This window comes from Lipotes vexillifer, unplaced genomic scaffold, assembly GCF_000442215.2.
Source record: "Lipotes vexillifer unplaced genomic scaffold, Lipotes_vexillifer_v1.1 scaffold1102, whole genome shotgun sequence".
Lineage (NCBI taxonomy): Eukaryota > Metazoa > Chordata > Mammalia > Artiodactyla > Lipotidae > Lipotes > Lipotes vexillifer.
In genome coordinates this window covers 367317-391575 of record NW_006771065.1, presented here as the reverse complement: position 1 = coordinate 391575, position 24259 = coordinate 367317, and the positions used below count along the sequence as shown (strand labels likewise).

The 24259-nt window shown below is 38.6% G+C and overlaps 2 protein-coding genes across 3 annotated transcripts in view; one reads left to right on the top strand and one right to left on the bottom strand.

The window, feature by feature from the left end:
* The window catches only part of KLHDC2 (kelch domain containing 2), a 12957-nt gene extending 128 nt beyond the window's left edge, over positions 1–12829 (top strand). Inside the window, exons 1-13 of the mRNA XM_007446502.1 lie at positions 1–316; positions 3682–3761; positions 5537–5654; positions 8282–8397; positions 8698–8779; positions 8948–9031; positions 9552–9632; positions 9709–9767; positions 10186–10295; positions 10875–10947; positions 12054–12141; positions 12237–12289; positions 12523–12829. The exon at positions 1–316 is cut by the window's left edge and continues 128 nt beyond it. Coding sequence (XP_007446564.1) covers positions 164–316; positions 3682–3761; positions 5537–5654; positions 8282–8397; positions 8698–8779; positions 8948–9031; positions 9552–9632; positions 9709–9767; positions 10186–10295; positions 10875–10947; positions 12054–12141; positions 12237–12289; positions 12523–12646 — 1221 coding nt within the window. The 5' untranslated portion in view covers positions 1–163 and the 3' untranslated portion in view covers positions 12647–12829. The remainder of the gene's footprint in view (positions 317–3681; positions 3762–5536; positions 5655–8281; positions 8398–8697; positions 8780–8947; positions 9032–9551; positions 9633–9708; positions 9768–10185; positions 10296–10874; positions 10948–12053; positions 12142–12236; positions 12290–12522) is intronic.
* Positions 12830–13809: 980 nt separating this feature from the next.
* The window catches only part of NEMF (nuclear export mediator factor), a 53299-nt gene continuing 42849 nt past the window's right edge, over positions 13810–24259 (bottom strand). For both annotated transcript variants that reach the window (XM_007446500.1, XM_007446501.1), the window contains 8 exons: positions 22765–22918; positions 17611–17688; positions 17282–17479; positions 15673–15705; positions 14748–14848; positions 14606–14649; positions 14446–14525; positions 13810–14191 (listed from right to left, as the gene is read on the bottom strand). In XM_007446500.1, the coding sequence (XP_007446562.1) occupies positions 14114–14191; positions 14446–14525; positions 14606–14649; positions 14748–14848; positions 15673–15705; positions 17282–17479; positions 17611–17688; positions 22765–22918 (766 nt within the window). In that variant the 3' untranslated portion in view covers positions 13810–14113. The remainder of the gene's footprint in view (positions 14192–14445; positions 14526–14605; positions 14650–14747; positions 14849–15672; positions 15706–17281; positions 17480–17610; positions 17689–22764; positions 22919–24259) is intronic.

Genomic DNA, 24259 nt, shown 5'->3' with positions numbered 1-24259 from the left:
GGGCCGCGAGGACGCGAGCGCGGGCGGCGGGGAGCGGCCCTAACGCCGTGCCTTTCGCCGCCGCCGCCTCGCCTCGCGCCACCGTGCTCCTCCTTCCTTTTCCTTTGTCTTTTCCTCCGTCGCGGGTGCGGGGATTGTCGGTGAGCCGAAGTGCAGCCTCAAGATGGCCGATGGCTACGAGGACCTGCGGGAGGACGAGCTCCCGGGGCCGGCCTATGAGGGCTACGAGTCCGCGGAGCTCGCCTGCCCCGCTGAACGCAGCGGCCACGTAGCCGTCAGCGACGGGCGCCACATGTTCGTCTGGGGCGGCTACAAGGTCAGTGGGTGGCCGGGCCGCGGCGGGAGTCGCTCGGCTGTTACTGGGTCGGGGGCGGTGGGCCGGCGGGAGGACCAGAGCGTCCGCCCCGATCGCCTCCCGCGCCCCGACGTCGCGACTCCGCCCGTTGGTCCCTTGTTCTACGCGAGTGTGGGAATCTTCCCACGGGTCTCCCTACCGTCCCAAGCCTCCTGCTCTGTTGTCACGCCCGCCTTCTGCTTACAAAGCCCGCTCCCCGCCCCATGCTGCTCGCGGCCGCCCTGCGCGCTGTTTGACATCCGAGCGTTATCTGGGGAGGGCACGGCGGGCGGTGCAGGACCGCGAAATGTGTTTTATTTGAAAGGGTTGGGGGTGTATAAGAGGTAACTGTGTGTGAGATCACTCTTATCCTTTATCAGGTCTACCTAGGAGCACATTACCCTGTGGAGCCGGGCTCAGGTGGCCCACTGATACCGTGGCCCACTTATGGGGAGACGGCAGTGTAGGAAAATGCCTCGGAATTCCCAAAGGCCGCAGGAACCGTCTTATTGAACCTTCCCACCTGTTCAGGCGTCCCAGCTACATCCCATTGTTATTGGAACGCTTCAGGGCTATTTTCCTTTTGGTTTCAGCTGAGAAAGGATGTTTTTCACAAGAAATCTCTATTAAGAAAATTAATGGAAAAGCTCTAGAAATAACCGAAAAAATCAACAGGAACAACTTTAACTACAGAGTGCGGCTCTTTGACCCCTACTTGTGAACAATCTGATTAGTTACCAGTTTAGAGCATTTACTTGCGTTTCTTCTTTTTTCCTCTATCTGGAAATCCTACCCAAGTGTCTCCTATTTAAACCTTCTCACTAGTTCTGCCCTTTGCTTTTAGAGGTTCCCAGTAGCACTCCACATTCTAGAATCGTCTTATTTTCATTTGCTGGGGTGGTTCTGATCTATTCCTACCGAAAATATTCTTTTTAGTCTCTTTTGGTTTTAAAAACGATCTCCCCACGTCCCCATTTGCTTGAAATCTAGTCCGCCACACCTGTACCTTCCATGACTTGGAAGCACTTCTTGATTCTGGTAGTAGATTTTAGCTTATGGTACAGTTGATCATAGTTGACCGTCTTTGAGATGACTCTCAAAAGATAGATGGGGGCTTCCCTGGTGGCGCAGTGGTTGAGAGTCCGCCTGCTGATGCTGGGGACACGGGTTCGTGCCCCGGTCCGGGAAGATCCCACATGCCGCGGAGCGGCTGGGCCCGTGAGCCACGGCCGCTGAGCCTGCGCGTCCAGAGCCTGTGCTCCACAACCGGGGAGGCCCGCATACCGCAAAAAAAAAAAAGATGGGATAAAGCTTTCCTGATTACTTCATTTGGTTCCTTTTTGCCAATCCTAATTAATCTGGAATGTTTTCCCCAGCCTCCAATGAATGTGTTCAGAGGAGAGTATTTGGTAGGAGGAAGGTGGCCAGTATGTGGTGACCTTAATTAAAACGTAAATAATTCCCTTGGAGAAAAGTAAACCTGTTAGTCTTCAGCCTAAACTTCTTTATTTGTAATTCTATTTGTAAAACTCAGCAGTGTTGAGGGAATGGGACTTTTCACAAAGAAGGAAGGTGGGCAGAAGGAGGGTTGTCAGGGTGGAAGATTTCTGAAGCTGAGTTGTGGAGGGCCTGGATGCCTAGGGCTGAGACCAGGTGGAGAAGCATGATCAATGAAGTAAGTTGGTGGTTCCAAAACAGGCCATCCTCCCCATTTTGGCTAGAACCTAAGAGTACCACAAACAGGAAGCCCTTGGAGATTGTTTTGATGGCAGTAAACCTTAGCTTCCTACACAGAAGTCAGTTTTCCTCCTCCCACCAGCCTGATGTATTCCAGGTCAGCCTGCTATCTTTTTTTTTTTTTTGCGGTACGCGGGCCTCTCACTGTTGTGGCCTCTCCCGTTGCGGAGCACAGGCTCCGGACGCACAGGCCCAGCGGCCATGGCTCCCGGGCCCAGCTGCTTCGCGGCATGTGGGATCTTCCCAGACCGGGGCACGAACCCGTGTCCCCTGCATCGGCAGGCGGACTCACAACCACTGTGCCACCAGGGAAGCCCTCAGCCTGCTATCTTGTTTCCAGCCTTTCCTTTCCTAAGCGGTGGAGTGGAAAGAGAAATGTTTACATGGCCAGCTGTTCAATTCTCTGTAATACTCAAACTTGTAAGACTCTGACACCCATTTCAGTGAACTGCAACAGTTTACTGTATATCGACATTGTTCAGAAAGTGGCTCAGGCAGTGGCTGAAGTTGCAAATGCAGGGAACGGAGGCGGGAATCCTGGTTCCACCCTCCCTTGCTAAGCAGCCTTGGGCAAATCACCTTCCTCTTCGAAAAACTTGTGCCAGCTATTTCTTGTGGTGGTTGTGAGGATTAAATAAAGCACTCCATGGACAGCACTTAGCTAGTTCTGGCTTATGGTAAGCTCAGTCTGTTACCTGAAGGGAACTGGATCAGAACAAGGAACAAAATTTTGCATGAGGACTTAATATTTTCAGTTCTGCCCTCTCTGCTTCTTGGTGGAGAATGGATGGGTGAAAGGGGAGAATGGCTAGAAAACTCTACATCCCCTGTTAGTGATCAGGTACTTTTTTTTTTTTTTCTAATTTATCTATTTTATTTATTTATTTTTGGCTGCGTTGGGTCTTCGTTGCTGCGCGTGGGCTTTCTCTAGTTGCAGTGAGCGGGCACTACTCTCTGTTACAGTGCGCGGGCTTCTCTTGTTGCAGAGCACGGGCTTTAGGCACGCAGGCTTTAGTTGTGGCTCGCGGGCTCTAGAGCGCAGGCTCGGTAGTTATGGTGCACAGGCTTAGTTGCTCCACGGCATGTGGGAGCTTCCTGGACCAGGAATTGAACCCGTGTCCCCTGCATTGGCAGGAGGACTCTTAAAACCACTGCGCCATGAGGGAAGCCCCAAGGATTAGGTACGTTGAAGGCAGACTTTTCTTTAGCGTGCCGACCATGGCACAGGTGATCTCTCATGAAGTCATGCAAGTGAGATTTGGTGCATGGACTATTCAGGATAAAGTGGCCTTAGAGATTACCTGGAGATCTCTTAACTTCCTGTACCATTACAACTGCTGTATCAAAAATTTGAATTGAGGGCTGTCTATATTAAGCATTACCTTGAGTATGTGGCATGGTGCAGGGAGGATTGTGCATTTGATAGAACTGTTATAACCTATTTAACTTTACATAACTCTTAGTATCTCAAATAAGATATACAATATATATACAATATACTATATATATATATATATACATATATATATAAAATACACAGTAGTGCCTCTTTAGAATACAAATTATTTTTTATATTTGCAATTTTTTTTTGTTTCTTTGTTTTTTCTTAGAGTAATCAAGTCAGAGGATTATATGACTTTTATCTGCCTAGAGAAGAACTCTGGATCTACAACATGGAGACTGGAAGATGGTAACTGGATATTATGAGGGGGACTAAAAAATCCAAATAAGGTTGCAAACAAAAACATACTCTGTAAAACCCACACTAATGAATAAAAATACTTTAATTAAAGATGCTAAGCTATCTATATATTCTGAAAACAGTGTTCTGCTAGTTTAGCTTAGCTGCTAAGCTTAGATGCTTTTGCATCTCTTTAGTAGTTCAGTAATTACTAGATGCTTTTATGACCTTGAAGAAATTTCTATGCAGAGCTGTGTCAAGTATTATAGTAATATTAAAGAGGTAGAGGCTTCAAATCCTGGAATGGAAATATAATAAAAGTTCCATATATATTTTTTTCAAGATGTTGTCTTTGTTGTGTGCTATCTTGAGTGAGAAGAGAATTTCCAGATTGTATCTGCTAGAAATAAAGGTAGTATTCGATTTCAATGAGCTCTAATATTAAAATTTCTATGCAAATCCCTTTGAAATAGTACGTTTTACCTAAAAAACAAAATTAACTTAAATTTGCATACAAACTGTGGATATTCTGAAAGGACCTTTTGCCAGTTTCATACCAGTATTACTCGAGTATGTTCTTAGCAGAATTAATGTGATTCTCAAATTACTGGGTTGGCCGTGTTTAGGGATTTATAAAGTAGTTTTCCCCGTGGTTTGCTTTGTGAAAACTTTGTGCATTACATACTTTAGCATATTAGAGGTCTCAGAACTAGGAGAATAGTAGTTCCACTTGATTTAAAAGGTCAACTAAAAATAAACCAGGATTATTTTTGCACATAGCCAGTCAGTGTTAATCTAGCTGTTTGATCTTTTTCTAGAGAATTGGACATTTATAATATTCCTTTAATATGGAAATTCTAATATTTTCTTTTAACAATTCAGCCCCATAAGGAATTTTACAAATTAAGCCTATCAAAACAAAGCTTGGGAATTCCTTGACGGTCCAGTGGTTAGGACTCTACACTTCCACTGCAGGGGGCACGGGTTCGATCCCTGGTTGGGGAATTAAAATCCTGTGTGTCACATGACGCAGCCAAAAACATAAAAAACTTAAAGCTTAGTTAGCATAGATGAAGTGATATTCTGAGCAAAAGACCTTGAGTGTCGTATTAATATTCTGAATCTTAGAATTATTAGCTTTTTGATTCAGATTCACTTTTAGATTCAGAATGAGTTAAAACATGTAAAGAGCACTCAGAGGAGGGCCTGGCCTATAGTAGGCACTACCTGAGTGTTGGGAGTATTACATAAGGTCTGAAACAGATTCGTTTGAATGGCTAAAAGGTAACTGAATTAAAAACACCTATTAATCTGTCAGGACTGACATACTGAAGTTTTTTTCTTTTGGGTTCTTGGCCCACTCAAAAACAAAAAACCATCAAAAAACCATTAATGGCCAAGTAAGTAGAAAAGCAAACAATTTAGTTTGAGAAATGTAAGATGGTTTGCTCCTAGGATAATAAAATAACACGTAGGCTTTTAGAACCTCCCATGCTGCCATGTGTAAGTACCTGCTGGCACAGCCTGTGGAATGGGTGAAAGGGATGAGTTCATTCTTTTAACTAACTAGAGCTAGAAGAGACCCTCGACATAGCTACTCAGCCCGCTTATTTTATTTTTTCTTTTATTGTGGGAATAGAATTAGAAGAATGAATATTTTTGCATTCTCAGCCCGCTTATTTTATTTTTTCTTTTATTGTGGGAATAGAATTAGAAGAATGAATAGATTTTTGCATTTCTTCCTTTTTGGGAAATCTATTTACATTCAATTTTTTCCCCCTTAGGAAAAAAATTAACACTGAGGGTGATGTTCCTCCTTCTATGTCAGGAAGCTGTGCTGTGTGTGTAGACAGGGTGCTGTACTTGTTTGGAGGACACCATTCAAGAGGCAATACGAATAAGGTTAGTGTTTCTAAGGATTATGGTTTAAGGCAACTTTGTTCTTTTTCAGACAACTTCAGATTTCTAAGGTTAGCCCATACTTATTCTTGTTCCAGTTAAAAAATACATGTACTTGATTATGGTATGAATGTGCATTTTAGTATTTTTGTCTACCAGCCGGTATTTACCTGGGCCTTCTGTAAAATCAGCTTTGGTTGGTAAGGTGTGTGCAGTAACTTCCTAGGTTGTTTTTCTTGGTGTTCTTTGCAGCTACTTGTTCTTTCAGAACCCTGGAGTATTAGATGAATATTAGTAAACTAAATGAAACCAAGATGCAGTTAAGGGGGCGGGGTAGGGTAAAATTTAACAGGCCACAACTCAAAAAGCCATAAGGAGAAATAAACACTGACAGATTTTATATACTAACATTCCTATAACATGGCACCATAAGATACTGCTGTTCAGACTCAGTCTACATCTTTACCAAATAGGAAAAAGGTATCAGTTTTTCTCTCAGGCCAGTAAGAGACAGATGCAGTCAGAAAGGTGCATGTGATTATAGATAGACTCTTAAAAATTCATTTATTTGGCAACTTAGTAAGCACCTTAATGCTGAGCACTTGCTTAGACATTGGAGACAGAGATGAATGACACCATCCCTGCCTCTAGGAGCTCACATTCTAGAAGGGACACATATAAGTAAACGATTTCAGTAGCATATCATAAAGAGAAACACAGAGTCGGCTCGTAATGGCTCAGTAAAAATTGTTGAATCTGAAAAAGGATCCTTACCATTGTGTTTGGTAGGACAGAGGAACAGAAAAATGAAGAGTCTTCACTGAAGAGGTGATGCTTGAATAGAATTATACAATTGGAAGGGGTAGCCAAGATGTAGGTACCAAGATGCAGAGGTATAAGCAAATATCTTGTTCATGGACATGCCAAGTGATTTGCTGTAGATGAGCATATGGCTGAAGTGGTTTCAAATTTCAAACTGCTTCTAGGAACTCAGGGATTTCTTTGAGATGCCTTGGGACACATGTGAGAGGAGCATATGGTGTTGGGCAGGCTCTAGACTGCCCCTTCCTCCTCCATTTTAACAAGTGTAGCTCCACTTTTATTAATTTATTCATTCACAGTTCACCTCGGGGTTCACTTTAATTGAATAGTGTTGTACATTCTGTGGGTTTGGACAAATATAATGAGATATATCCATCATTATAATGTCATATGAAGTATTTCACTGCTCATAAAAATTTCTGTACTCCGTGTATTCATCTCTCCTCTCCCCCCCCCTCCTGGCAACCACTTCTTGGTCCTTAAATCATCCTGGCCACGCTTTTCTTTTTCTTTTTTTTTTTTTTTTTGCGGTACACGGGCCTCACTGTTGCGGCCTCTCCCGTTGCGGAGCACAGGCTCCGGACGCGCAGGCTCAGCAGCCACGGTTCACGGGCCCAGCCACTCCGCGGCATGTGGGATCCTCCCGGAGCGGGGCACGAACCCACGTCCCCTGCATCGGCAGGCGGACTGTCAACCACTGCGCCACCAGGGAAGCCCTATTTTTTTAAAAAAATAAATTTATTTTATTTTTACTTTTGGCTGTGTTGGGTCTTCATTGCTGCACGCGGGCTCTTTCTAGTTGTCGCGAGCGGGGGCCACCTTTCGTTACGGTGCGTGGGCCTCCCACTGCAGTGGCCTCTCCCGCTGCAGAGCACAGGCTCCAGGTGTACGGGCCTCAGCAGTTATGGCTTGCAGGCTCTAGAGCACAGGCTCAGTAGTTATGGCGCACGGGCCCAGCCGCTCCGCGGCATGTGGGATCTTCCCGGAAGATCCCGGCCCGAACCTGCATCCCCTGCTTTGGCAGGCGGATTCCCAACCACTGGGCCACCAGGGAAGCCCCTTATTTTTATATTTAGGCTTTTGCTTAAGATTTTGTTTGAAGGGTTCCGTGCCTAAGAGGTTTTGTGAGGCCCTACTGTAGGCTGTAGTTGAGCCATGTATTTTTCAGGGCCAAGGGGGAGAAAACTAAGTTTGACACAACATGAGGAAGCCTGGGAAAAAGAGAAGCTGTAGCTTTAGGGGAGTGGTCAGAGAAATGATAGTAGTTAACTGACTAGAGTTGAGGAAAGGGAGCTTTAGGAGTCTAAAAAAAAAAAATTAAATACCTGGATGTGAAAGACAGACGAACACTTAATCTTTTAAGATTTATCCTTAGCTCCTAGAGTTAAGTAGGCACTTAAGACATGTTTGTTAAATTGAATTTGAAGATGAATTACTAAGTCTGATTTTTTGGTAATACCATCCTGATACCCATAAATTAGATCAGTACAACTCAAAGTGCCTACCTAAGGCCAAGAATGTAAATCAACACACGTTCTGTTCCTTCATCAAAAAAGTGTGGTATGGGAAAAAAATAAGCTGAACCAAACAGGGTACACAGTGACTTAGGTAAATTTACATTCTGGCAGAAATTTCTTATCTAGACTCAGACCAGTTAACACTTTGCAGACAAGCAGCCAGTCTGCAGTTTCACTTTTAGTAGTACTGAATTAGATGAGAGTCTTATTAGCATGAACACAATAAAATTAAATGCCAAGGTTGAATTTCTTTCATGTACCAAATCTAACTGAAATCGTTGCTTCTGACAGTTCTACATGCTGGATTCAAGGTCTACAGACCGAGTATTACACTGGGAAAGAATTGACTGCCAAGGAATTCCTCCATCATCAAAGGACAAACTCGGTGTCTGGGTATATAAAAACAAGTGAGTTAACAGCACTATAGGTTTGCGTTTTTATGTGGAAAGTGCTTTGCCATCCAAGTATCATTAACCAATAACCATTGTAACAGTAGAACACGCCTTCGAGTGCCCATGAGGATTAAGTGAATTGATGGTAAAGCACCTAAGACATAAATGTTAGCCATATTAGCCATTATTATTTGAATAAGCAGTTTTATATACTCAGGTGTGCCTTCTCAACTCATGGATAAGACAAAATTTAAAAAAATCTCTTGTATCCTGTGGATGTTTGACTTTTTAATGTCTTGGTTTTTTATCAAACAGGTTAATATTTTTTGGAGGGTATGGATATTTACCTGAAGATAAAGTATTGGGAACTTTTGAATTTGATGAAACATCTTTTTGGGTAAATGAAGTTTCATATTTGCATATGGCCTACCCAGTCTGTTGAAATAATACACTTTGTTTGCTATTAGCTTTGTTCATTTTGGTCTCTTAATAAACCAGACAAAGGCTATATGATTTTACAAACATTATTTGTAAAATAACTCAGATTCTTATTTATTTTCTGTAGAATTCAAGTCATCCAAGAGGATGGAATGATCATGTACATATTTTAGACACTGAAACATTTGTCTGGAGCCAGCCTATAACTACTGTGAGTTACTGAAGAATAATGAATTATTAAAGCAAGGCTGCTTAGATGAGAAGGGGAATTGGCAGGTGGTGTAAAATTGACAGTTCATTATTCTCCAAGGAGTTTAAAACTCAAAAAAGTTTAATGAATGTATAGACTAGCCCAGCATCTATTATCTAATAGCTGTTAAAGTGGTATTGTTTGTAATAAATGACCTAGTGCTGGATTGGAATTTAAGTTACTCAAATATTAGGTTTCTTTTTCCTCTGACACAGATGTCATATAATATGCTAGCTTTTGTTTTAAAAGATAAAAGTAAAGCAAGCAAGCATTCTATTGTATTAACTAGCCCCTTCAGTAATGTATTTCAGAAACTCCCAGTTTGCTAGTCAGCCTTCAGTACTGCTGTCTACTATAAGTTTGCACTTCAGCTTAAAAGCTCAAGTGTCTTGCACATTCTTATCCCACATCCAGAGTAGACTCTTTCTGGTATTTATAAAACGTTCACTTATTTATTAAATTGCTTTTATGACCTTACTAGGGTAAAGCACCCTCACCTCGTGCTGCCCATGCCTGTGCAACTGTTGGAAACAAAGGCTTTGTGTTTGGAGGCAGATATCGAGTGAGTATATAAAACAGTTTCAATGACTTGCTTTTGAATTACTCAAAATGATAACTAGTTAATTATCCTTTTCTAGGATGCTAGAATGAATGATCTTCACTATCTTAATCTGGATACATGGGAGTGGAATGAATTGTAGGTATCATTTTAGATAATTATTTAGAAAAGTTTTTCAAAGAAATTTCAATGGATTTTTCCCTTACTCTATTATTAGTATATAATGTACTTGCTTACATTTTCTGTAACTATGAATTTAAGTAAACATAATCACTAAATCCTTAAAGAAGGAATTTTAAAATTTGCAGTTCCCATAAACTATGCCTGGCACATAGCATGTGCTCAGTGTTTACTGAAAAGAAAAGATCTAAAGTTGACTCTTCCTTCAAAGAAAGTAGTTCATTCTAAAGCATGTAGTTAATACCAAGAAGCCTTTTTAAAGTCTCTTTTCAAAATTCCATATAAATTTTGAAAGAAAACTTCTTTAGTATTTCTCTGCATTAAATACAGTAGCGGCTTTTAAATGTAGATATTGTAACTTAGCTATTATTTTCAGAATTCCACAAGGCATATGCCCAGTTGGCCGATCTTGGCACTCACTAACACCGGTTTCTTCAGATCATCTCTTTCTCTTTGGAGGATTTACCACTGATAAACAGCCACTAAGTAAGTACTTTAAAAACATTAAAAAGTTATTATAGGGCTTCCCTGGTGGTGCAGTCGTTGAGAGTCCGCCTGCCAATGCAGGGGACGCAGGTTCGTGCCCTGGTCCAGGAAGATCCCACGTGCCGTGGAGTGGCTGGGCCCATGAGCCATGGCCGCTGAGCCTGTGCTCCGCAACGGGAGAGGCCACAACAGTGAGAGGCCCACGCAAAAAAACAAAAGTTATTATGTATCATTCATAAGTAATATATGAATAGCTGAAAAAAATCAGTATTTTAAATTTATCAGAGGGCTATAGGGTTGGTTAGAAGGTTTGCTACTAATTTTGATCCTATAACATACCTATAATTGTTTTCATGACACATCCATTGGTCCAGTAAAAAAATGACCTGGAACACTTTGCCCTGCTAAAGGGCTGTAACATGCAAAGGGCTTACTTGGTTAACTGCAGGAAAAAAAACGAAGTATACTTTCTGTATCTACTCAAAATCTGATTTATTACTGTTCTTACTAAAGCTATGCTCTTTAAATATCAATGTCACATTAACATACTTCATAGCTCTTTTTCTTTGCTTCAATCAGGTGATGCCTGGACTTACTGCATCAGTAAAAATGAATGGATACAGTTTAATCATCCCTATACTGAAAAACCAAGGTATGAACTATTTAAAAGCTAATTCTTATGCTGAATGAATGAGGTCCATAGAGATGTACAAGACTGGTAATGATTGAGGAAATTTGATTGGCTGCATTTAGTTCATCATTCTTATTATAAGAACCCTAGCATTCACTAAGGTTTAACATTGTAGCTTTTGGAAGAAGAGAAAACCAGTGTTATCCTAGTATCAGTGCTTTCTTTTTTATCATCTGTGTATGAAAGATAGGGCTGGATTTTGACTTTTGCTTCATCATAAAATTACTGACATTGTTAAGATTTATACTCAAGCTCTTTAGTCAAGTGAGTTGAACTGTTTCTAGATTTTTCATTAAAAAAACAAAAAGGAACTGGAAAGGAGAGACTTTCAAAACCCTAAAGAATGTTTATGGCAGTGGGGGGGAGGGGCTGGGAAGGGAGAATCAAGAACTTTCGATCAGATTTGCAATTGTGCTGTATGACAAAGATCAAGAAGTCAAATCATCCAAAAAGAGCCTATTAAAACACTGATAGTTATTTTTCTTGTTAATCTTGAAAAGAACTGTTACAAAGACTGCTAAAGGAAATGATGCAAAGTTGGTGTTCAAAGCACATTTGGATAATGTCAGCCTGCATTTTTCCCCACACCTCTGACCTAAGTACAGTCATGCCGCTAAGACGTCATTTGGCACAAATATTCTTTTCACAGAATTATCAGGCCTGAAGATACTTGTTCACTCAGGCAGAGTCAGCATCCCTCAGATGTTTTGTGTAAGGCCAACTGGTGCTGCCTATGAAAAGAGGAAAAGAAGCAGAGGGCATATACCACTAATCCCCCGTAAGACTTTTATTGCTAACAAAAACCTAGAGAACAGTTCAGTTCACATTCCTCATTGCATAAATTAGGAATGGACCAGAAAGATAAAACGGTAACATCCAGATAAAACAGACATTGATTTTTCTAGCTTCTGCTACGTTTCCTTGAGATAACTGCATCTCACCATTATGTTTTGGGCTGCACTAAAGATCTTTAGTCTTTATTTCATCATCTCTATTCTGTAGTATAAATAAATGATCAGTTTGGTGTTCAGGGTGACTTCAAACTCAAGTTTTTGTTTTAAATGTAGATTATGGCATACAGCTTGTGCCAGTGATGAAGGAGAAGTCATTGTGTTTGGTGGGTGTGCCAATAACCTTCTTGTCCATCACAGGGCTGTAAGTACACTACCCTTTATTAAAGGACACTTCATAATATTGCTGAAGCTTTCTTGTGAAGTACTTTTAATATATTCTTCATGTCTGTTTTTCAGGCACACAGTAATGAAATACTTATATTTTCAGTTCAACCAAAATCTCTTGTAAGGTAAGTAACTTTTTACTTGGTACTTACTTTAAATTGTGTTTCTTAAACAATTAATGCTCTTGAAAAAACAGGTTTATGGATAATTTAAGGGCAATAGCAAGCCTTCACTGTTAAAACTATCCAGTTCCTATGAAAATCTTTAAAGTGCTTTTTCTTTTTTGGTAGTTCTTCAAGTGAATGTACTTCTAAGCCATAAAGTGAAATTATTTTTCTCTTTCTTTGTCCACTTTCAGGCTAAGCTTAGAAGCAGTCATTTGCTTTAAAGAAATGTTAGCCAGCTCGTGGAACTGCCTTCCAAAACACTTACTTCACAGTGTTAATCAGAGGTTTGGTAGTAACAACACTTCTGGATCTTAAGGCTTCATAGACAGTGCCTCTGATCACTTGCATGGACAGCAATTCTGTAAACATCAGAGTGACATTGTTTATATAATTATGTGCATTGTTGTAGTTTGCAGCTTTTTAGTTTTACTGTGTATGTGAATGGCCTAGAGAACCTATTTTTGTGTCTAAAGTTTACAATAAATGTATTTAACACCAGTAACTGTCTTCTATTAAAACAAAAAGTAAGTTAATACTTGGGCTTTTTAACCCCAAGGAATGGTTATTATATTTCCTATTTGGTAACATCAGGATATGTACCTATAGAAACATTATACTAATTATCCTTACCACTATCAAAATGGTGAAGTTATTTTTTAAAGAAAGACATGAATATTTCAGGTGTTTTTTTAATGGCACAAGTAGTCTATTATGTTGTATTTACAACACTAGGCTACATAAAGCTTTTTGTTTTTAACAGTAACTTACTTCAAAAGGAAAAATATTCTCGATAAGGTTAAGCAGGTAAAAGAAACCTCGGAAGGACCAACAGCTGTTTAGTACTTTGACCATAATGCTTTGGAATAGGGGCTGGGGCAAGTGCTCATGTTGACTCTAGGCAGCTATTATCTAATTATTTTTAAAGTAACAGTTTTGTAGCTCATAAGGAATGGAAATAATGTACGACTTTATTCTCCATTCTGTTAGGAGATAGATAGAAGAAGAAAGCTGGGTCAGGAGTCTTTAGTGGTAAGCCAAAAAGTGCACTTATGATATTATAGGTTAAGATACTCTGTAACATGCTACTGATAATTACTAGAGGTGGAAAGTAAAATGGTACAGAGCTGAATGAGATTACAAGGAGGAAATTAAGATGAAAAGTAAAGGTGTAAAGTAAAGTAAAGGTGTATAAATGCATGGAAGTTATCAACACCAATTTCTTCTAGGTGTTATCTCTTAAGCTGAGTCATGGAAACGATTGATTTGTATTTAAAATCTGGTCTAACATGGGTAAAGGCAGAAGAAAGTCTACTCTTTCACTGCTTAGGGTTTTCAAGACTTAATCCTAAATGTTTAACCACCCCCAATCCCCACCACCACCAGGAAAAAAACTTGTGATTGGCCTGTAATCGATACACGTTATATACAGTAAACTACCAAGTCAATAGTCTAAGCAGTTGAGCCACTTCACTATTCCATTTCTTTACAGCATGAAATGAATACTTAATATTAACCTCCCAAATTTCAAGAAAATGTAGGAGGATAACTACAGATGTATACAATTAGCATTTAGCTGTCCACAGGTATTTTAGGAAATCCTATCATAGACACTGTTTCCTCTCTATAAAACTGCAAAAAAAAAAATAAATCCTTTTGGCGAATACAAGGCAACGTTTAGTTTATTTTTAAATGCGGAAGTCTTGTTACATGATGTTTTCATCTCTGAACTTCCAAAAGGCTATAAAATTGACTCTTCTCAAATATTTTAGGATTTCATTTCAGCTATTTTCTTTTTACATTCAGAAGATTGGGTGCAGACACTTTCACTTTGCCAGGAATGTTTCTTGATAAATCCGTGTCCTAAAAAAAAGAATTGCTGAGTATCTTCACAATCATATTTTCTTTTATGACAATTATATGTCCTCTGCTGTCAAAAGAATGGCATTTCTAAAAATTTTCACCCAATATGATTTTACTTATTTTATATTGCTTCTAGTAAGACTGCATTTTCTACCAAAATAATAGCTGCAGGTTCCATCTACTAACAAAGCAATAACTGCTAACATTTTTAATTGCACCACCAATCTCCAGAGGTTTCTAGAGGAATACTTTACCTTTACACTGCGGAATAAGTCTTTTTCTCTTGCTGTTGCTTCCTTGGAATGCATGAAACTATTCAAGGCTGTTTTTGCAGCTGTAAATAGAAAATAGAAAAATCTACTTCTGTTCAGTCAAGAAATGTTTAAACATAATTCAAAAAAAGATTTTAAATACCTTTTCCCTTTTTCTGAACTCCAGGAGTAAGTTTCACTTTGTATCTTTAAAAAGGAATTGCATGTGTTACTAAATAGAGATTACAAAATGATTCATGAGTCAGTGCTGTGGCAGCAGTTTGAGTAAACTCATGATGACTTACTTATAGTTTGTCATGGTGTTGTATGGGGCACATATTGGAATGGCAAACAGGAGTACATCTTCAGGATGTGGCTGCCCCGTCAAAGAGTCAAACAGATTTTCCTAAAAAGGGAAAACAAAAACGATTATAAAAATAATTTATACCAGTCCTAAAAGAGGAAAACTCTAATAAAACACTGTCAGAATCAATATATTTTATCATTTTCTGATAAACAGTCTTACACCCTTCGGAGCAATAAAGCAGAGCTTAATGACGATTTTTAAAATGGCGCCTATTGAAACATTTAAGAGAAAGGGAGAAAAAACTTGTTGGAGACATTTTTGGTTGTCATAACTGAAGCGAGGTTGGGGGAGGAAATAGAGTACGACTGACATCTGCTAGTGGGTAGATGCCAGGGATGGGACAACTCCCCGCAACAAAGAATTACCTCCTCCAAAATGTTAATAGTGCCAAAGTTGGGAAACCCTGGGCTAGAACAGTCTTCTCTCATGCCTGTCCTTAAGGAGAAATTCTATGGCTTCTCAGAGTTCCCATTTTGTGGACTGCGTTCAAGATTACCCATATTTATTTAACAACATGAGTAAATTTAAATTTAGGACAAAACATTTGGTACAGTTAGTGCTTACTATATGCCGTGAACTTTTCTAAACATTTTATGTATATTATCTTAATTCTCAAAACAACTCTCTCAGTAGGGGCAATTATTATCCCCATTTTTCAGATGAGGAAACTGAGGCATAAAGAATGTTTCCAAGGTTGAAGTCATATGTAGTAAAGTTGGGATTCAAACCCAGAATGTGTGACTCCAGAGCTTGTAGTCTTTTCTTAGTGTTTTAAGTTTAATTAGTTAGAAGTTGTCTGTCAGGTAGTCTGGGAACTGGATTGCAGTTAGTGTTGTAGTAGGAACCCCAATACAAAATCATACCTCATTTCCCTGTTGGTCCAGATCTTGCTCTTCCTGTTCCAAATATATAAAATTTTAAAAGTCAGTTATAACTTAAATTGAAATTCCAAACCATTAAAAACTATGAGGAGAAAGAAAAAGTGATAAGACTGTGAGTAAATTAATATGTGTATCCAGTATAGCAGAAAGCAATGCCATTCAAAGAGAAAAAAGACTGTTTCCCTTAAGTTTCAAAAAAAGACTTCCACAGAATATATGCTAAAGTAGTGAATGCTATTAGGACGATTTAAAGTGACAAATGAGCTTGATAGGTTTGCCAGGGGGAAAGAAAATGGGGAATTCTGGTGAACAGAACTTTTATTTGCTAGTCTCTGTTCAACAGTTTTAGGATGAATTTTTCACGTTATGATAAGCTTAATTTTATTTGCTTATTCACGTTAAAAAAATCTATCTGAAGATAATCTACTGATGAAAGAACATTCATAATTAACACCTCTGAATATCTGAGTCTAGGGTTTACAGAATAAATAGTATAAAAATTTGAAGACAAAATTGAGTTTTAATATTACTAAACAACACTGTTCAGGGAAAAAAGAAAACAGTATCACTTAGGATCCCTGTAAGCATTACCTGCACTGAATAGAGCACACAATTACAACCAAAGCTTTAACTGCCATAAATAAAAATACAAAGTGAAACAAAATTTTTTTTACAAATTGATAAAACAATAAATCCTTTGTTCAGAATTTCAATAAGAGGTATATATTCATGCAAGAAGATATACGTAAGGGGGGCTTCCCTGGTGGCACAGTGGTTAAGAATCCGCCTGCCAATGCAGGGGACACGGGTTCGAGCCCTGGTCTGGGAAGATCCCACATGCCGTGGGGTAACTGGGCCCGTCTGCCACAACTGCTGAGCCTGCGTGCCGCAACTACTGATCCTGCGTGCCACAACTAGTGAGGCCTGTGCACCTAGAGCCCGTGCTCTGCAACGGGAGAGGACACCTCACTGAGGGGCCTGCGCACCATGGCGAAGAGTGGCCCCTGCTCGCCGCAGCTGGAGGGGGCCTGCATGCAGCAGCAAAGACCCAATGCAGCCAAAAATAAATAAATTAAATAAATAAGAAAAAAAATAGCTAATCAGGATTAAAAAAAAAAAAAGATATACGTAAGGCTGGGCTTTTGTATTCAGTTGATAGACACAAGGCAACTATATTAACTGGAAAAATTGTTAACATCTCATACTGTGTATCTAGGTTCAACATAATGTAAGATACTATAACATATATTCTTACAAAAAACCTAGAAAAGTGCAAATTCCTTTCCCACTCATCATCAAGATAATCCTAATTATCTGTTTTATTTTAACTAAGTTTCCACCAGAACCTAGCCTCTCCATAAAATTTTCTAATGGCTTATGATAAACTTTTTATGAGCTATCAACACTACCATTTTTACACTTATATGCTGCAATTTTAGTCTTTTAGGTTGTATTTCTAAGATGACTTTCCATTAAGAATAGCGTTACCACTCATCCTGGTTTTAGCACTGTAAATCCCATGTCCTGGGAACCCTGGGATGGTTGGTCACCCTAATTAAGAAGCAAAAGCCCACATGTGTGGTAGCCTTACCTTGTCATCATGTGGATCATCTACAGCCAATTCTTGTAACTCATGAGTTGTAACTTCAAGGGATGGAGTTTCTTTCTTTATGCTGTCTGAAACTCTTGGTCCACCTTTAGGTTTCTGGGGCTGTTTCTTCACTGGTTCATCCTTTATTTTACCTTTCTTCCCCTTCCTCCCTTTTTCTTCTTTGTTTGAACCTGCAGACTTCAATTCATAGAGGGAAAAAAAGTTAATGTTGTCAGTATTTTAACAAAGTATTGAATATAAAGCATATGATAGGCAGTGGTCTGGATGCCCTTGAAAAACAAAAGAAAATGTTTTTAGATGTTACTTACCCCTAGCAATTTCATGATGAGCTCACGTTCTTCTTCATCTTGGTCCTTGTACTTTTCCTTCATTTTTTTCATTTTACTCTACAAAATAAAAAAATTTTGGTTGGAAAAGTTCAGCAGTAAAAAAATGTCAACACATGTTTTGTAAAGAGAAGGTGCTACTTTATTTCTGTCAAAATTGCTTATTGAGTAAGGCACCATTATAACAAACAACATGAAGTCCCTAACGATGGATAAACCATAGTCCTCACCCTCAAACAATTACCATCTGGTGGAAAAAGAAGATACATAGAAGAGTAAGGATAAATTAATGCAAAATATTCTAAATACAAACAAGTTTATTTTTAAGATAATTTAGACAAAGGAGACATTTTTTTCACCTTGAGCAAGAATTGTAGGGAAGATATAAAGCAAAACTAAAAGATTCATAGTACCTGGGAATACATGAACAGCAAGATTATAAGGTAAAGACAGCAGAGTAGTAACAGCAAGTCATCGCACTTGGTTGGCATCAGGATACACATATAGAGGAAGAATAGGAAATAAGGCAGCAAAGCTTAGCTGCGTATTTATTGTAGAGGCTATCAATACTTCGAATTTTATCAGTTAAACTACTGATTCTTTACTCTGGGTACACATCCAACTCACCCGAGCAGTTTTTAAAACTACAGACATACAGGCTTCACTTTCAAAGACTTTTTATCTTGACTAGTCTTAGCTAGGGCCCAAATAACAAATTTTTAAAATTTTAAAGATTGCTTTAAACAAGACACACAAAAAAACCACTAACTATAAAAGACTGATAAATCAGACTTCATTAAAATTAACAAATGATGCTCATCAAAAAACACTACTACAGGGACTTCCCTGTCCAGTGGTTGGGACTTCGCCTTCCAATGCAGGGAGTGTGAGTTCGATCCCTGGCAGGGAGCTGAGATCCCACATGCCTCTGGGCCAAAAAAAAGACCAAAACATAAAACAGGAGCAATATTGTAACAAATTCAATAAAGACAAAAAAAAAAAAAAAGGTCCACATCAAAAAATCCCCCACTACTACAGAAGTGAAAAAGCAAGTCTTGAAACATGAAAAGTAGTTGTAATACATATAACCAAGAAAAGACTTGTATTCAGGGTTTCAAGGAATTATAAATCAGTAAGAAAGCTGGACAACCCAACTTTTTAAAGCCAAATTAAGTTTCAGTATACACACACTTGAATGACTTAAAAAACGCTAACAATACCAAATGTTAGTGATGACGTGAAGCAACGGGAACTCTGATACACTACTTGATGTGAAATTGGTACAAGTACTCTGGAGAAGCCAAACACAATATGTGCACTATAACCCAGCATTTCCACTCCTAGCTATACACAACAGAAATGCACACTGAGAACCTAAAAGATACATGTCCTTCGATTATCAACAATACAGCAGACAGAAATTGTGGCAGATCCATCAGTGGAATGCTATTTAGCAATGCAAATGAACTACTGTTACACACAACAACATGGATGAGTCGCAAGGTTGAGTGAAAGATGCCAGACCAAAGAATATATACAGTATGATTGCTTTTTTACATAAAGTTCAAAAACAGGCAAAATAATCTACAGTGATTAAAGAAGAATGTTTTTCTCTGGTGGGGATACTATTTATAGAAAGGGACAAGAGTGAGCCCTCTGGAGTAATATAAACATTCAAGTGTCTTATTCTGAGTGGTGGTTTCACAGATATATGTGCATATAAAAACTGAGCTAAAAACAAGATTTGTGCATTTTACTATGTGTACATTACACCTCAAAAAAACAAAAAACCCCAAGAATAAACACTATTACCAATAAATTGAACCAAGAAATGGAAAACCCAATAAAAAGAACAGTTTCTTGGAAAATATAACTTAGGAAAGCCAACTTTGAAAAACCCAGAAAACCTGAATGATAATCACTAAAAAAATTTAGTTAGAACTTAAAAACCTACCCATATATCCCCAAATATCAGGCCCGGGTTTATAAGCAATTGCTAAAAAAATTTCAAGGAACAATCTCCATTTTACACAAAGTACTAAAGAGCAGAAAATGGGAAAAGTATCAAACTTACTTTATGAAGCTGGTATCACCTAGATACCCAAAACAGGCAAGGACAGTATTAGGGGCCAGTTTAAGAAATTTTCTTAAGTAATTTACCACACTAACTCATGAAGGGAGAAAAATAATACATGCAGAAAAACCATTCAATAAAATTTAACTCATCATTATTAAAACTAGCCCTTTGTAAAGGATATTTATCAACAACCCACAAGAAACATCCTACAATGTTAAAGATCACAGAAATAGTCCCTTTAATGTATAACAAAGAAGCACACTATTGTTACTTTTATGTAACACTGTAGTGATGTTTGAGCCACTACAAGGTGAGAAAAATAACAACAGATGTTAGGATTAGAAGAGAAGAGCCATTATTTGTAGACAGTGACTGCCTGAATTTCATCTGTAGATGAAATATTAAATATTCAGTGAGACTGCCTAATACTAGATCTACACATGAAAACTGTCTTTCCATATACCAGTAACTAATAACCATGAAGTGGAAGTTTTAAAAATACACCATTTACTGGACTTCCTGGTTGCACAGTGGTTAAGAATCCGCCTGCCAGTGCAGGGGACACGGGTTCGAGCCCTGGTCCGGGAAGATACCATGTGCCATGGAGCAACTAAGCCCGTGCGCCACAACTACTGAAGCCCGCGTGCCTAGAGCCCGTGCTCTTCAACAAGAGAAGCCACCACAATGAGAGGCCCGCGCACCACAATGAAGAGCAACCCCCGTTTGCTGCAACTAGAGAAAGCCCGTGCACAGCAACGAAGACCCAACGCAGCCAAAAATAAATAAAAAATGAAAATATACCACTTACAAAAAGTAAGACAATTATAAGTAGGAATAGATAGGATGTACAAGACTCTAAAAGGAAATATATCTTTATTGAAGAATATAAAATATTCTTATGTACTTATGGTCCACATTCACGAACAGTTAGACTCAATATGGTAAAGATGATAGTTCTCCACAAAATAATCTAAAAATTTAATGTATTTTATAAAAATTTCATCAGGATTTGCCTTGGAATTTATCTGCAGAATAGTTCATTGTATACATGCACCACGTTATTTTTTGTTATTTTATATTATTAGGCATTTAAGATTTTCAGATTTTTTGCAATTATAAACATTAACTTATGAAAATTCCCTGGTGGTCCAATGGTTAGGACTGTGTGCTTTCACTGCCAAGGGCCCAGGTTTTGGCCCCTGGTGGGGAACGAAGATCCCACCAGCCGTGCGGTGCGGCCAAAAAAAAAAAAAATCGACGAATATCCTTAGTGCATACGTAAGATTTTTTTTAGGATAAATTTCTAAAAATAAGAATTGCTGAGTGAGTCAGAGGGCAAATGCATTGTTAAGGACTCTTTTTTAGAAAAACATTTATTTATTTACTTATGTGGCTGCTTTGGGTCTTAGTTGTAGCACGCAGGATCTTCACTGTGGTATGCAGGGTCTTTCATTGCGGCACGCGGGCTCAGTAGTTGCAGTGCGTGGGCTTAGTTGCCCCATGGCATGTGGGATTGTAGTTCCCCAACCAGGAATCAAACCCACGAACTCTGCATTGGAAGGCAGATTCTTAACCACTGGACCACCAGGGAAGTACTGAATTGTTAGAAGACTCTTGCTGGAAATTCCCATGGTATATATTCAAACTTTTATTGAATGACTGAACACACATTATCTATTAGTTTGATGGGTGAAAAAATTCCCCTTGTTGACATAAGCATTTCTCTGATCCCTGCTTCCCCACTCCCCAATCTGTCATTTGTCTTTCAATTTTATTGATGGTTCTTTTCTCCACCTGATATTTACTTCAATATTTTTAAAAACATGACTAGCCACTAATTTTTAATGTTTCATACCCTCCCAATCTGTAATAATACTTTATCAAATACTAAATTTTAAAATACACAGTTTATGGTTCTATGTGTAGATTTTATTCTGCCTCACTTTTCTATCTGGCTGTTCCTATGTTAACACATACTGTTTTAATAATTCTAACAGTAAATGTTTTACTACCTAGTAGGGAAATCGTTCCTTGATCTTCTTTTTCAAGATTTTCTGGGACTTCCCTGGTGGTGCAGTGGTTAGGAGTCTGCCTGCCAACGCAGGGGATTCAGGTTCGAGCCCTGGTCCAGGAAGATCCCACATGCCGTGGAGCAGCTGAGCCAGTGAGCCACAACTACTGAAGCCCACATGCCTAGAGCCGGTGCTCCGCAACAAAGACAAGCCACCGCGATAAGAAGCCCCCCCTCACCACAACTAGAGAAAGCCCGCGCACAGCAATGAAGACCCAACAGAGCTGAAAATAAATAAATAAATAAATAATTGTATTTTTTTAAAAAAAGATTTTCTTAGCTATTCTCTGGTATTTACTCTTTCAAATGAACTTAAGAATTACTTTATCAAGTTAATTAAAATCTCAATTCTTTTCTGAATGACTTCATGTTGAATTTACATATTAATATGAATTGATTTCTTCCCTTCCATATGTATAGTATATCCTTTCACTTATATGAAGCCCACTGGAAAAAAACATAGGAAATTCTGACTACTGTGGATGGAGGAAAGATAAAACATGATCTTTACTAAGATTTCAAAGGAATTTAATTTTTCTAAAGAAATACCTATACATCAGCTCACAATCTCTTTACATTGCTACAACATTTTTTAAAGTACAGTCTATACCCACTACCTCTTCCTTCACTCCTTACTTTTATAAAATATGTAAGAACTGTAACCAAAATTGCATTAATAACTGAAAAAGAAACCAATGAGTTAAATTATCAATGGAGACCAGCATTGCCAGTTATTAGCTGAGTGTCTCTGGCAAATAAATCAGAATCTCCTATTACTCTTCTACATAACATTGAAAGCTTCTGTATAGATGATCTTAAAAGAACAGAACAGTGATCTCTATGCTGCCTAAACACTATCTTTTCAACTAATTTTCAAAAGAAGTCACACAGCATTATTTTGTCTACATCTTGTTTCATTTAAACCTCACAACTTCATTTATGAATCATGTAGTACTAATTTTAACAGCTCACCCCAAAGTTGTATTACCTTTTGTCCTCGTTTCATTGGCTGCACAGCCGGGACATTTTTGCTGGTGTTCTGATGAGTTTCAATGTGTAGAGCATTTTCTTTTTCTTTGTCCTTTCCTTCTATCATTTCTAAATCCCCTGAGTCACTTGGAAGCTTTTTTTTCTTCATTTCCCTAAATATAAATGAAATGGAAACATCTAAGAATTTCATATTCTTAGTACCCTAAAAAAATTACATGGGGAGGGGAACATGTGCAATATATAAGAGATCAAGGCTTCTGCTTAATTTGTTATCACCAGGCTACAGTATACAAGAAGTGCAAGTCATCATACAAGAAAAAGCTGAAAATTTTTCTCTCATGCATTTATCATTCTTTCTGCCATCCAGGCTCAAAATACTGTCATCCTTGACTTATCCTGATTCAGTAGCCACATTTAGTCCCTCAACACTTTGATGGCCAGGCACTGGGATTTGTAGTCTTTGTATCAACGTGGCCTTGGCAGACATTAGGTATTCGATAAAACATTTGTGGATTGGTTAGCAGAATACATGGATTTAAAAAATAAGCAGATTAAAGAGAAAAGGAAAATTCTATTACTGTGATATTTTTCATGTGCGATCTCTTCTATTCCCAATGCCACTGCCCTAAGGCTAGGTCCTTATCACTTGCCATCCAGACTTCCTCCATATTTCCCCCATAATCTGTTCTCCATGAACTTCTAGATTATTTTTCCATAACTGTTTACCTATGTCACACTCCCATTCAAAATCTTCCAAAAGTCCTCCTCACATCACTTTCAGGATAAGCCCAAAACACTTAGCTTGTCATTCTAGGTTCTCCACTTTTGGTCCAATCTCACTTTGCCAATCTTATCTACCAGTTCACAAACATGAATATTCTGTTCCTTTCACCTCAATCTATCTATCATTTCCCCAAAGCACTTTGAATATTACATCCAAACACCCACCACCTCCTCCCCTTTGATCATACTAATTCTTCTTGGAGTCTCCGACCTTCTTAACTTCATTTACCTAAGATCCTACTATATCTTCAAGGTATAAACTTCTGATGGTATTTCCCAAAACAACTGAACTCAAAGTAAATTCTTACTCCTGAATTACTGTATCACTTTCAGATAACACTATTTATAGATTTATGGCTATTTCCTGAATCCAGGACTCAAAAGCTTCTTGATGGCATGAACTTTGTATTTTACCTCTTTGTGTACTCAGTATCTAGCATAATACCATGTATTCAGAGAGTTTTCTGTAATTGTTTATAATGATAATCTTTCTCAAAAGAGTTTATTATCCACTTCAATCTAGGGCCTCTTTCTGGAGTGCTTTACTAGTTGTAGTCTTTTTCACCCTACAGTAGTTGTCTCTTTCATTCTGCCTCTTTTTCTTTTTCTGTTTGCCTTCTGAGCCCTACTATACTAGAGAAAAAGAAAAGACAAGGAAGAAACCCCAAGTCTTCTTCTTACATAAAAATTTCCTAATTTCAGTACAGGAA